Genomic DNA, 13,718 nt, shown 5'->3' with positions numbered 1-13,718 from the left:
TTATTTTGGGTCTGCTGGGTCTTTGTAGCCGCATGCAGGCTTTCTCTAGTTGCAGCAAGAAGGAACTACTCCCTAGTTGCAGTGCACATGCTTCTCATTGCGATGGCTTCTCTTGTTATGGAGCACAGGCTCTAGGGCATGCAGGCTTCAGCAGCTGCAGCACGTAGGTTTAGAAGTTTCGGCTCTCAGGTGATGACTCAGTAGCTACGGTGCACAGGCTTCGTTGTCCTATAGGATGTGGAATCTTCCTGGACCAGGGATTGAACCTATATCTCCTCCATTGGCAGGCAGATTCTTAACCAGTAGACCACTAGGAAAGCCTTCCTGCCTCTATTCTTTTTAATGGTTGCATAAAATTCCATTGTATGAATGTACTATAACTTATTTAATTAGTTCCCTACTGCGACATGTACGTAGGTCATTCTAACATTTCCCAATCAGAAATACTGCTGTATTGAATAGTCAGGAATATTTCATTGACCACAAATTTTATCTGTAAGATAAAAATTCTGGTAGTGCATTTGCTAAGTTGGTATAAGTGACACTTTATACCCTACTGGTAACGGTAATCGCATCCGACTCTGTGATCCCACGGACTGTAGCCCACCAGGTTCTTCTGTCCATGGGATTATCCCAGCAAGAATACTAGAGTAGGTTGCCACTTCCTCCTCCAGGGGATCTTCCTGACCCAGGGATCGAACTCGAGTCTCCTACGGCTCCTGCATTGGCAGACGGATTGTTTACCACTGAGCCACCTATACCCTAATACCTAGTTTCAAATTTCCCATCCCTGAGGCTTTAAAGCGATACATTAGATTCCACCAGAGTCTCAGGGACAATTTGTAAATGTATGCCAGATGAGACTGAGGAACACTTGAGCCAAGTCAAGGTAACTGGAGGATAATCTCGGGAAGGCTTGATGGTAACCTGAGCACTGGGAAAGAAAATCCATCTAATCAACGGTATTAGCCAAACTGAAGAAAGAATGTGTTAACAGGATGAGACAGGTCATTACAAAACCCAGAAGGAGGAGCCAAACAGCAAAAATAGGCAGTGTTTATCTCTGAAGAGAGAGAGATACTTAATCTAATGAACAGGCACCAGAGAAGCACATTCAGACAGGTTTCTCCAAGGCCTAGAAGAAAATTTTTTCCACCCAATTCTATGCTTTAGTTCTGTACACCAGGCAATCGATTAAAGCAGTTACTAATTCCTCTCCCTAGGTACCTGGATTCTAGGAAGAGGTTAAGCCTATTAAAGAGGGCCACATACTTTTTGATATCTCTACCATTAATAGGTCAGGTCTCCATCTTCTTCTCTAGGTTCTGGGTGTGCTCTGTAACTGCTCTGATGGGTAGAATACAGCAAAGATGATGCTATGCCAGTTTCCAGACAGAGACTTTAAGAAACTGGCAACTTCCACATCCATTTCTTGGAATATCCACTCTGGGGGAAACCAGCACCCTGGAAGAAGTCTTGACTATCCAGAGACCCACCATGCTGTGAGGAAGTCCCAGGCTAGCTATGTGGAGAAAGAGACACTCGGCCATTTTGGTCAAACTAGTCCAGGCACCCAACATGCAACTGAAGACGCCATCTTGGAAATTCCAGCCCCAGCATATGTGACATGAAGAAAAGTTGAGGAAACCAGCTAAAAGTCAGACCTGAGGCCCAAATATATAGCCCTACTTGATACATCTCAGACATCTTCACCCATTCAAACTAAAGCTCCACTCCACTGTGAAGCAGAGATAAGCCATTTCTGATATGCACTACCCAAATTCCTGACCCACAAAATCATGAGGATAATAACAAACTGTTGCTTTAAGCTGCTAAGTTTGGGGGTAGTTTGACAGGTAGGAGCAACTAGAATAGGGGGCTTCTGTGTGATGAAGTATAAGATTCCTGGGAGGGCTAAGTTTTGTAAATAAATACTCCAATCCACAATATGTTTCTGTGGGTTTGGCCAATGAGGGTCAGTCCCCAATAGTCTACCCATGCTGAATGAACTGACAAAATTTAGTTTCTGAACCTACAAAGCCAAAACCTGAAGGGCCAGTCTTGATCAATATGCCCATCTCCATCATCGTCTGTTTTTTACTCTATCTTATGTCAAACAACTCAGATTAGGGAGCTGAGAAGAGTCTCACAAAGTTTACCATCAGATATAGCTACTGCTCAGTACCACTCACAGCCTTTTGACTGGTACATGAAATGTATTTATTTATCAAACATTACCAAGAACCTCCCCTGTACCCAGAACTGTGCCTAGTGCTGGGGGGACACAGAGCTGGGAAAAACATAGGCCCATCCCTTGGAACTTCACACCCCAGTCTCTAAGCCACATAAACAGGCAATGATAAGAAACAAAGGCATTTAGGGGACTTGCCTGATGGTCCAGTGGTTATGACTTTGTGCTCATAATGCAGGGAGCCTGGGTTCAATCCCTGGTCATGGAACTAGATCCCATATGCCACAACAAAGAATTAGAATGCTGCAACTAAAGACCTGCACGCCACAACTAAAGATCCCACATGCTGCAATGAAGATCAAACATCCCATGAGCTGCAACTAAGACCCAGCACAGTCAAATAAATAAATAAACATTAAAAAGAAAAGAAAGAAATACATGCACTTAAATATATAGCAAACCTAAAAGGAGAAAAAGATAGCAATACAGTAGGAGACAGAAAATCCACTTCATCATCCAGACAGAAAATCAATACAGAAACATTGACTCTAAATGACACATTAGGTCAGATGAACTTAACAGATTTACATAGAACATTCCACCCAAAAGCAACAACATACACATTCTTTTCAAGCAAATATGGAACATTCTCCAGTATAGATCAAATGTTAGGCCATAAAACAAACCTTAATAAATTTAAGAAGACTGAAATCTGATCAGGCATCTTTTCCCACATAATGGTATGACTAGAAATCAACTGCAAGAAGACATCTGGACAATTCACAAATACTGGTTAAAGGGCTAAAACAACATGGAGATTGTGGAGATTAAACAACATGCTACAGAAACTACTAAGTCAAAGAAGAAATCAAAAGAGAAGTTAAAATAACTAAAGATGAATGAAAATGGAAAATACACCATACCAAAACTTAAAGGAAGGGGTGCCTAGGTAAAGGAGGCTGGGGATGCAAATGTTTGCTTGAGATATTTAAGGATGATTCCCCAGGTCCTGTGGGGATTCCTGAGCAAGTGAACAACTAATCAAACATGCTTTTAGGGGCACTGATGTGGCAGTGGTGTATGGGCAGATTGTTGTGGCAGATCAAGCAATAATGGAGACCAAGCAGGAGGGAACACACAGACATCATCCCTTCCCAGAGTCACTATGGGGCTGCCCATGCTGCCAGCCAAGATGCAGACAAGCAAGGAGGTTGACATGGTGATGAAGCTGCTGAACATGGGAATGATATCCTCTGTGTTGGGCAGAACAAAGCCCACTGGGTTCAAAAGGTCACAGATCATCTGGCCTTTGATGTTAATGTCCAGTAGAAGGTGAGAACAGAGGCTTTGGGAAAGGATGCAAAGAGTGGTAAAAGCCAAAATTGATGGCAGGCAGCAAAAACAGTTTCAAGAAGGAAGTTCGTAGCAATAAATGCCTACATTAAGAAATAAGAATGATGTGAAAAAAAGAAGAAGAAGAAAAAAAAAAAACAAACAAGGACGGTCTCTAACAACATAATGTTACACCTCATGGAACTAGAAAATAGGACAAACTAACCCCAAAGTTATAGAAGGGAAAAATGAAGATGTGAGAGAAAGAAATAGAGACTAAAAAGGCAATAGGAAAGATCAATGAAACTAACAGCTGGCTTTTTAAAAAGCCAAACAAAATAGACAAAGCTTTAGCTAGATTCACAAAGAAAAAAAGAGAAGAGAGCTCAGATAAATAAAATCAGGAATGAAAGATGAGACATTACAACTGATACCACAGAAATACAAAGGATCACAAGAGACTATTGTGAACAATTAAATGCCAACAAATTGAATAACCTAGAAGGGATGGATAAATTCCTAGAAACACACATCATACCAAAATTGAAACAAGAAAAATAGAAAATCTGAGCAGATCAGTTACTAGTAAAAAGATTGAGTCAGTCATCACATCTCTTAACAAACAAAAGTCAAAGATCAGATGGCTTCACTGGGGAATTCTACCAAGCATTTAAGGAAGAATTAATACCAAACTTTTCCCCAAAAGTGGGGGAGGGGAGGAGGGAACACTTTCAAACTCATTTTATGATGCTGAAATTTGCCTAATACTAAAACCAGACAAGGACACTACAAGAAAAGAAAATTACAGGCCAGTATTCTTGATGATTATAAATGAAAAATCTTCAACAAAATACTACAAACCAAATTCAACAACATATTTAAAAAAAAATTCTCCATGATCAAGACAGATTTATTTCAAGGATGCAAGGATGGTTGAACAACTGCAAATAAATGAGTGTAACAACACATTAAGAAAATGAAGGATAAAAATCATAGGGTCATCTCAACAGATACAGAAAAAACATTTGACAAAATTCCACATTCGTTTACGATAAAAATGCTAACAAAAGTGGGTATAGAGAGAATGTACTGTTAACATAGGAGTTCTCTTGAGAGTCCCTTGAACTGCAAGGAGATCAAACCAGTCAATCCTAAAGGAAATCAGTCCTGAATATTCATTAGGAGGACCGATGCTGAAGCTGAAACTCCAATACTTTGGCCACTGATATGAAGAACTGACTCATTGGAAAAGACCCTGATGCTGGGAAAGATTGAAGGCAGGAGGAGAAGGGAACAACAGAGAATGAGATCGTTGGATGGCATCACCGACTCAATGGACTGAGTTTGAGTAAGCTCTGGGAGTTGGTGCTGGACAGGGAAGCCTGGCGAGCTGCAGTCCATGGGGTCACAGAGTTGGATACGACTGAGCAACTGAACTAAACTGTTAACATAATAAAGCTTGTATATAACAAGCCCATGGCTAATATCAGAGTCAACTGAAAAGCTGAAAGCTTTCCCTGTAAGATCAGGAACAAGACAGATGCTCACTCTTGCCACTTTTATTCAACATAGTATTGGAAGTCCTAGCTAGAGCAATTAGGCAAGAAAAAAAGAAGGTATCCAAATCAGAAAAGAAGTAAAACTATCACTATTTGAAGATGACCTGATATTATATACAGAAAACCCCAAAGACTCTACCAAAACAACTATTAGAAGCAATAACTGAATCCAGTAAAGCTTCAGGATAAAAAATCAAAATACAAAAATCAGTTGAATTTCTGTAAGCTAATAACAAATGATCAGAAAGAGAAATTAAGAAAATACTCTCATTTACAACTGTATCAAAAAAAATAAACTATCCAGGAATAAATTTAACCTGTTCACTGAAAATTATGACATTGAAGAAAGAAATTAAAGAAGACAAACAAGTGGGAAGATATTCCATGCTCATGGATTGGAAAAACTACTATCCAAAGCAATCTACAGATTCATTGCAATTTCTACTAAAATTCCAATGACATTTTTCACAGAAATAGAACAAACAATCCTAAAGTTTACATGTAACTAAAAATGACCCTGAATATTCAAAGCAATCTTGAGAAAGAAGAACAAAGTTGGAGGGTTTGTGTCCTGATTTCAAAGTATATTACAAAGCTATTATGCCAATAGGTATTGGCATAAACACATATACACAGATGAGTGGAAGAACAGAGACCCTAGAAATAAGCCCATATATATATCATAAATTATTTATGATGAGGGAGTAAAGAATATATAATAGGACAGCCTCCTCAATAAATGGTTTTGGGAAAACTGGATAGCCACATGCAAAAGATTACTATCTTACACTATACACAAAACTTAACCCAAAATGGATTAAAGATCTGAACATAAAATCTGAAACCATAAATATCCCAGAAGAAACCATAAGTGATAAGTTACTTGATGTTAGCCTTGATGATGATTTTTTGGGGATTTGACAGCAAAAGCAAAGGTAATAAAAACAAAAATAAACAAGTTGGACTACATTAAACCAAATAACTTCTGCACAGCAAAGGAAACCATCAACAAAATGAAAAGACAACCTACCAAATGGGATAAAATATTTGCAAATCATATATCTGATAGGAGTTAACATCCAAATACATGAAGAATTCAAACAATTCAATAGTAAAATAAACAAATAAAATCCAATTAAAATATGGGCAGAGGATCCGAATTGACATTTTCCCATAAAAGACATACAGACGGCCAACAGGTAAAAGAAAAGGTATTCATTGTCACTAATCATCAGGGAAATGCAATTTAAAACTTTAATGAGATATCACCTTGTACCGGTCAGAATGGCTCAAAGACCAAAAAAAATAAGCGTTGGGAAGGATGTGGAGGAAAGGGAACTCTTGTGCACTGTTGGTAAGAATGTAAATTGGTACAGCTACTATGGAAAACAGTATGAAGGTTTCTCAAAAAATTAAAAATAGAACTATGATATGACCTAGTAGTTCTACTTCTGGGTATTTATCCAAAGAAAATGAAAACACTATTTACCTTAATGTTCACTGCAGCAGTATTTACAATAGGCAAGCCATAGAAGCACAGAAGCAACCTAAGGGTTGATCAATGGATAAATGACTAAGTAAAGTGTCTCACACACACACACGGGAATATTATTCAACCATAAAAAACAAGGAAATCTTGCCATTTACAACATGGATATACTTGAAGGAATTATGCTAAATGAAATGTCAGACAGAGAAAAGCAAATACTGAATGATCTCATGTATATGTGGAATCTAAAATCAAAACAAACTAAAACAAAACTCAAACATATGGAAAACTGATCACCATCGGTGGCCAGAGGTGGGGGATGGGAGGAGGGAAAAATGGATGAAAGTGGTCAAAATGTACAAACTTTCAGTTATAAAATAAGTGGGGATTACAGGACTACCTCCCAGGGTGTAATACACAGGATGGTGACTATGACAACACCGTACTGTATATTTGAAAGTTATTGAAAGAGTAAATCTCAAAGTGCTTCTCGCAGGAAAAAAAATTTTCTTAAGTATATACATATATAAAAAAGAAACATGATACATGAAATGACAAATATGTATAGGAAGCATTAGGGAGACACAAGAGGAGTCACCAACCCAGGCAGTCCACAATCAGAGCTACAGAACAGACAGTTGATCTTACCATTCTCAGGGTCGACACCTTTGAAAGATATCAATTTGTTGTAAATTTACATATAAATTTAAGATATGTTCACATTTCACTTTTTCAGCACTCTTGTCATTATTTTAGTTAGAAAAGAGAAGGGAATTGGCATTTATGCACTTGCCTGATTCTCACATGTCTCAATTCCCAGTCCAACCCCTTAAAGTCCTACAATGCTTCCCTAAGCTGATTTTATTAATTTTATGTGTAATATGCAGTTTTGGACAACTGATGGTACAGGGGACATTATGGTCAGCTACCCTTATCTCAATTCCACTCCTCCTCCTATGCAGTCAACACCTATTTAAGTGGCAGGGATCCCAGTCCCAGCTTTAGGAGTGAGCCTGCATGAGTCTAAGCTATAGTGCACCTTTGGCCACTATGATGGGTTCAGGAATGGGCAATTAACCCAGGCCAACCAACTAAGTTCTGTGAGACAGCAGAGCCAAGAGAATTTCAGAAGAACAAAATGGTGGGTTGGATGGTCTCATGAATACCTGGAGCAAACTATGCCTGATGGGCACACAATTATTAGACTTTTCTAATAAGAACCAATAAAGTTGCTTCATAGTTTAAACCAGTGAGAATGGCAACCAGATTTGAACTGATACAAAGTGAGTCACTGGAAGCATCCTCTTACTCAAAAAAAGGGTATTAATGGGCTTTTAAGGATGCGCAGCCCTCCACTCTACACTAACTCACACCAGCCACACAGCGGAAGGGTTAATGTATTTGCCCATGGAGCAGCCCAGGTTCATGTGACTCCAGATCTTTGAGATACAAAGGCTGGAGCCAAGAGGCTCTGAAAAATTCGAGTCCTAATCTCTCCTTTAAAAGGCCACACATTTCTGGCCTTCTCCTGCTTCCTCTTCCACTTTCTAGGGCAGTCGAGAATTTCTTTGGTAGTTACTGCTATAGAGATAACCCTGAGGAAAAGTTCCCAGTAAACTTTCCCTGAGAGATGGTAAGAAGTCTTAGTACCCACCCTTGGGGCATCCACTGGGCTGCTCACATTTCTAGAGGTTAAATCAAGCAGGAGAAGCTCTCAGGACTTTGTTTCTTGGCTTACTTGGTTTCTTGGAGCAGAGCACACAGCAAATGATTTTTTTTAACCATCTCTGAGTGCATTGTGACCTGCCCACCATATCTCAAAAACATGAACCCAACAGAGAAGACCCCAGGGGAGATGGCAGTGGCCCAGCCAGGTGCAGAGAAATTGTTCAGTTTGGACTTTCAAAGCCTCACAGTCATTTTCTCTCTCATTGTTAACTCTCAGTCCAGTTTCCAGAGGGTGAGGGGAGGTGGTTGCTCAAATACTGCCATTTATATTGCTATGGGAGGCTCAGCTTCTCTTGCCCAATCCATCCCATGGCACATAACTGGGCAGTGTCCCTTGGAAGCCATCTTCTCCCCATGCCTGCTCAAGAGCCCACCATGACCCTTCAGAGGAACCCCCAGCACCCGCAGTCTGGCCTTCAAGGCCCTCCTCAAAGGCCTGTCATATCCCAAGTCCCCACAGTTCCTCCTCATTTTTTACTACTGCCCAGCATAGCCACTAGGTGACCAGTCAGTTCATCAGCCCAGCCCAAGGGCTGTCTATGCTTCCTGTCAATCACTAATAACCTCACATGTGCCTGCATGGCACAGTCTAATCAAAGGTCCCCAGCCCCAGGCTGGCTTCTCCTCCCAGGGCACTCAGGTCTTCTTTCTGAAATTAGTTGATTACTGATTTGTTTACTCCGACTCATTGGAAAAGACCCTGATCCTGGGAAAGATTGAAGGCAAGAGGAGAAGGGGATGACAGAGGATGAGATGGTTGGATGGCATCACCAACTCAACGGACATCATGAGTTTGAGCAAACTCCAGGAGCTGGTGAACGACCTGGAAGCCTGGAGTGTTGCAGTCCATGGGGTGGCAAAGAGTCAGACACCACTTAGTGACTGGACAACAACAATCCCCCTCTTCCCCAAAAGGAGCATTTAACCTCCATGTGGGTATTGGTCATAATTTATTGAAGCTCAGTTCTTAGAAAAGTTCCTGGGGCAGAGTGGGTGCGTTAATATTTAATAGTTATCAGGAAGACAGATCCCACGTGAATCTCTTCGGTTCACTTCCTAAAACCTCTCCAACTTAATCAACATTGGGTTTTCCAGTCTCTGTCCATTGACAGTGGGCTATCCATCCCTGCCTCATAACAGTGTTCACTGGATATTGATTTCTTAATAACAAAAATGTGCCTTTTCATTAATGTCTATGATTTTCCTTTCACTCTTTTAAGCAATGACATCTTTCTTTCCATTAAGGGCAAATTTACTCTGCAAATTGCCAAACCTCTGCAATCCTCCAGAAACCACTTCCTTTGAAAGAAGTCTGGTAGGGATAGCACCACAGAAAAAGTGGTTCTATAACATCACGCAGCTTGCACACTTGCATCTGCTATTCTATTACCAAGACAGTTCCCTTCTCTCCCAACCTCTATCCATTTTAATCCTAGCCTCCCGACTCATCTCTTACCTGTGCCCTCCGGCTTCACGCCCCTCCTTGACCTGTTTGTTCATTTCAACTCAGAACCGCTTCACACGTCCAGGGTTATGACCACAGCCCCAGTCGGTCCCGGGCTACGTTCTCCTGATGTCCTCCACTTTTTGTTTATTGTCTCCTCATCCCCAGCCTCTCTGCCCCGGTGCTCACCGCATCCCTTTGGCGCGAGCCCCACCACCATCGCCACCACCCTCCCTCGGTTACCTGGAGCTGGTGCAAATGTAGAACGTAGCCTTGCACCAACAGCTGGAATAAGAGGCGCAGCTGCCCTGGCCCTGAAAGCTCGTCCAGGCTCCGCAGCCTCCGATCTCCAGGCCCGGTTCCGGGAGCCTCAGCCGCCTGGGCCGCAGGGAGGGCGGAGGGGATCGCCGCCTTGGCTCTGGCCCCGTACGAGCCGAGGCCAGGGAGTGCCGCCCGCGTCCCCAGCAGCGCCAACCGCAGCCTCGCGGAGCCCAGAGCGCCCATTCGGTTCATGGCTCGCCCCGCCGCGCCTTTGGCTCGACAGCCAGAGAGCCTGGAATTTGCCCAGAGACAGAACAGCAGGGGCGGGTTCAAGGGTACCGGTGGCCCAGGGCGGGCCGGACTAAGGCGGGCCCTTATTGTTCCCTTTTCCTCGCGGTCTTCAGTCCCTCCAGATATGACCTAAGGGACTCACAGAAGTCACCCTTTCCAACTGGAAGCCTCCTGGCTCGGGAAGGGGCCGAACAACCCCAAGGCAGAAGATGCACGGGGGACTTAGGGGAGCCCGACGGAGCTCTGACGATGGCCGCCCCTCCCGCGACTGCCCACCTCGCACTTCCGCAAGCTCTCGAGGAGAACTCGAAGTTCGCTTGGTCTCAACTCCGGGGAGGAGTGCAGCGAAGTTTTGAACAGCCCCGGAGCCCTCCAAGGCCGCGAGGCCCCACCCAGGGAGACCGGCCTTCGCTTGCCCGGCGGGCTGGCCTCGTCTCTTCCCAGGGGCCAGATGGAGCCGGCCGCTGGCTTTTTCCAATTAGTCCCCAGGATTAATCCCGGAGTCCGAGCACTGAGCAAGGAAAGAGCCAAAAAAAAAAAAAAAAAATCCTCCAAAGGAAAAACAAAATCCCAGAAAACCCGATCCTGTATCCAGGGTCGTCTGATTCTTTGGAGGGAGGAAGCCAAAGTAACTTATTTAAATATTAGGTGTTTTGTTTTTGTTTTTGTTTTTTTTAATGCAATTCTACTCTCTCTCCCTCCCCATCACCCACTCACTCCCTTGTCAGCTGAGGGAGGATTTCTCAAACGCCAGGTTGAGATTACGTTTAGTGAATGTGACCAAAATGATCTTTTAATAAGACGGAAAAGAATAAAGTAGAACAGAAAATATTTCAAGAAGTATTATTTCATGAAATCTTCGTTTCATATATGTATATTCGAAGTACAAGTTTCAAAAAGTTAAAAACATGACTCCTACACATATGAGATAAACAAGGAGTCAAAGTTTACTCAACCCATTAGAGGTGGAACCAGCAGAACCATAAAGTTTGTCCTAAGAGCATTTGAAGAACTGGTTATTCATAGGCAGGTGGAGGCAGTAAAAGCCTGTTAAGATCAAGGGACAACAGTTAGACTGATGGCTCATGTAGCTAGTTGTGGGTTTCTTTTTATTTATCCCCTTAGGGGGTCATAGAGTTTCTTGACTCTGTGACTGAATATCTTTCATTAGTTCTGGAAGTTTTCAGACTTTCAAACATTCCTTCTACCCCATGTACTTTTCTCCTCTCCTTTTAGGACTTCAAATTATATGTTAGACTTTCTAAATGTATCCTCCCTGTATCTTACCCTCTCTTCTGTACTGTTCTATCATTTAGTCTCTTCTAGTTCATTAATTCTCTCTTCAGCTGTGTCTATGTTAAATCTATCCATTGAATTTTAAATTTCTATTATTGTATTTTTCAGTTTTCAATTTTGATTAGTTTTCTTAAATCTACTTTTTAAATATTTCTAATTTTGTACCAAATTCTTAATTTTATTTTTTCTTATCCCCTTTACTTTTGTAAGCATAGTTATAAAAGTTCTAAGGATTATGACCAATAACTCCAATATATGGAAGCTATGTGGAACAATTTCTATTGTCCATTATTTCTGGTGGTTTTGTGCATATTGTCAGGTTTCTTCCTGGGCCTGGTTTCTTTTGATTGTGTGTTCATTCGGAAAATGTATTCTTTTAAGTTTCTGGCGGAAAAAATTTGAAGTTTAGGATGATTTCATTTTCCTCGCAGAAGATTTACTTTTGTTTATTGACAGTTGCCTAAAGGCACCCACAATCCAGAATCACCAGAATTCCAGTTTCAAGGAATGAGATACTTTGAAGCTGTACTGCCATCCTTTAGAAGGCTAGTGTATTTCTAGTTCTTAATCCTTTTGGGTTCCAACTCAAAGTTTGGGTATAAGAGATTATGGACTTCAGTTATACTTCACATAGCCCCATAAATCTAAACCACTCAGCTTCTCAGCTTCTTTCTCTGAAAATGGGGAATACTACTTCAAGGAACGGGCTTCTCCTGTTGCTCAGTGATAAAGAATCTGTCTGCCAATGCAGGAGACTTGAATTCAAGCAGCAGATGTGGGTTCCATCCCAGGGTCAGGAAGATCCCCTGGAGGAGGGCATGGCAACCCACTCCAGTATTTTTGCCTGGATAATCCCATGGACAGAGGAACTTGGTGGGCTACAGTCCATGGGATCGCAAAGAGCTGGACATGCCTGAGCTTCTGAGCAGCATGCACTAAGAGGACAGTGGTACCTAATACTAACTTACCTTGGGAGTTCTGTCTTCTCCTGGTTCTTATCTGATAACCCTTTATTGCCTTGTTCGTTCTCTGATGCTGATGCCTTTAAGAGAATGCTGGTCATATTTGATTCAGCTTTTCAAGTTATCCTTTGAAAGAGAGTTGAGTCCAGTATTAACAGAAGTGGAAATCCAATTTATGCTTTTATCTTTATTCATCTTCTGCATTCTGGTTTCATTTTCTTGATATATTTTATTTTTGTTGTTGTGAAGTCACTCAGTCATGTTCAACTCTTTGCCAACCCCATGGATGATAGCCTGCCAGGCTCCTTTGTCCATGGGATTTTCCAGGCAAGAATACTGGAGTGGGCTGCCATTTCCTTCTCCAGGGATCTTCCTAACCCAAGGATCAAACCCAGGTCTCCCATACCACAGGCAGACTCTATCATTTGAGCTACCAGGGAATTCAATTGTATTTTTAATCTTTTTTTTAAAAAAAATCATTGTTTAATACAATTTTGTTTCCTAATAAATGGATTTAATGCTGCATATTTTCTTTTTTTTTTTAATATATTTTATGTGTTTGGCTGTGCTTAGTTGTAGCATGTGGGATCTAGTTCCTCAACCAAGAATCAAACCCGAGCCCCCTGCATTGGGAATGCAGAATCTTAGCCACTGGACAACCAGCAAAGTCCCCATATTTTCATGATACTATTTTGGCCATATCCAATGAGATCAATATGCAATTTCTTTCACTGTCCTTCATTTCCCAATAGTTTGTAATTTCCACTTTGATTTTCTTTTTAATCTAACAGTCATAGAGAAAGTTCTTTTTATTTACTTGTAAATGGTTGTAGTTGCCCTTTTTATTTTGAAAAGGACCATTCATTTATTATTAATTTATAATATTATTTTGTGGTCAGAGTGTATATGATCTGTTTTTTAGAATTGTTAATGTGTCTTTGATGGTCTAGTCCTTTATTTTTCTGAATGTTTCACATGCATGTTTGAAAAATATGTATTTTCTGTTTATTAACTTATCAATTTTGTTATTTAAATCTTCTGTAGCTTTACTTTTGTTAATTTCTGAGAGAAGCCCATTCAGGTATTCCCCAAATTTTATGAATTTGTGAACATCTATTTTTCTTGTATTTCCAACATCTTTTGCTTTATATTTTGAAAATCCATT

The 13,718-nt window shown here is 41.1% G+C and overlaps 1 protein-coding gene across 3 annotated transcripts in view; it reads right to left on the bottom strand.

The window, feature by feature from the left end:
• Window positions 1-10,533, bottom strand: part of CYP27A1 (cytochrome P450 family 27 subfamily A member 1) — a 58,770-nt gene extending 48,237 nt beyond the window's left edge. For 2 of the 3 annotated variants that reach the window (XM_068968171.1, XM_068968172.1), the window contains exon 1: window positions 9,987-10,533. In XM_068968171.1, coding sequence (XP_068824272.1) covers window positions 9,987-10,256 — 270 coding nt within the window. In that variant the 5' untranslated portion in view covers window positions 10,257-10,533. The remainder of the gene's footprint in view (window positions 1-9,986) is intronic. The other variant, XM_068968170.1, reaches the window with a different exon arrangement.
• Between the last annotated feature and the right edge of the window lie 3,185 nt (window positions 10,534-13,718).

The sequence above is a fragment of the Capricornis sumatraensis genome, chromosome 3 (assembly GCF_032405125.1).
Source record: "Capricornis sumatraensis isolate serow.1 chromosome 3, serow.2, whole genome shotgun sequence".
NCBI classification, from domain to species: domain Eukaryota; kingdom Metazoa; phylum Chordata; class Mammalia; order Artiodactyla; family Bovidae; genus Capricornis; species Capricornis sumatraensis.
This window is presented reverse-complemented; position numbering and strand designations above follow the sequence as displayed.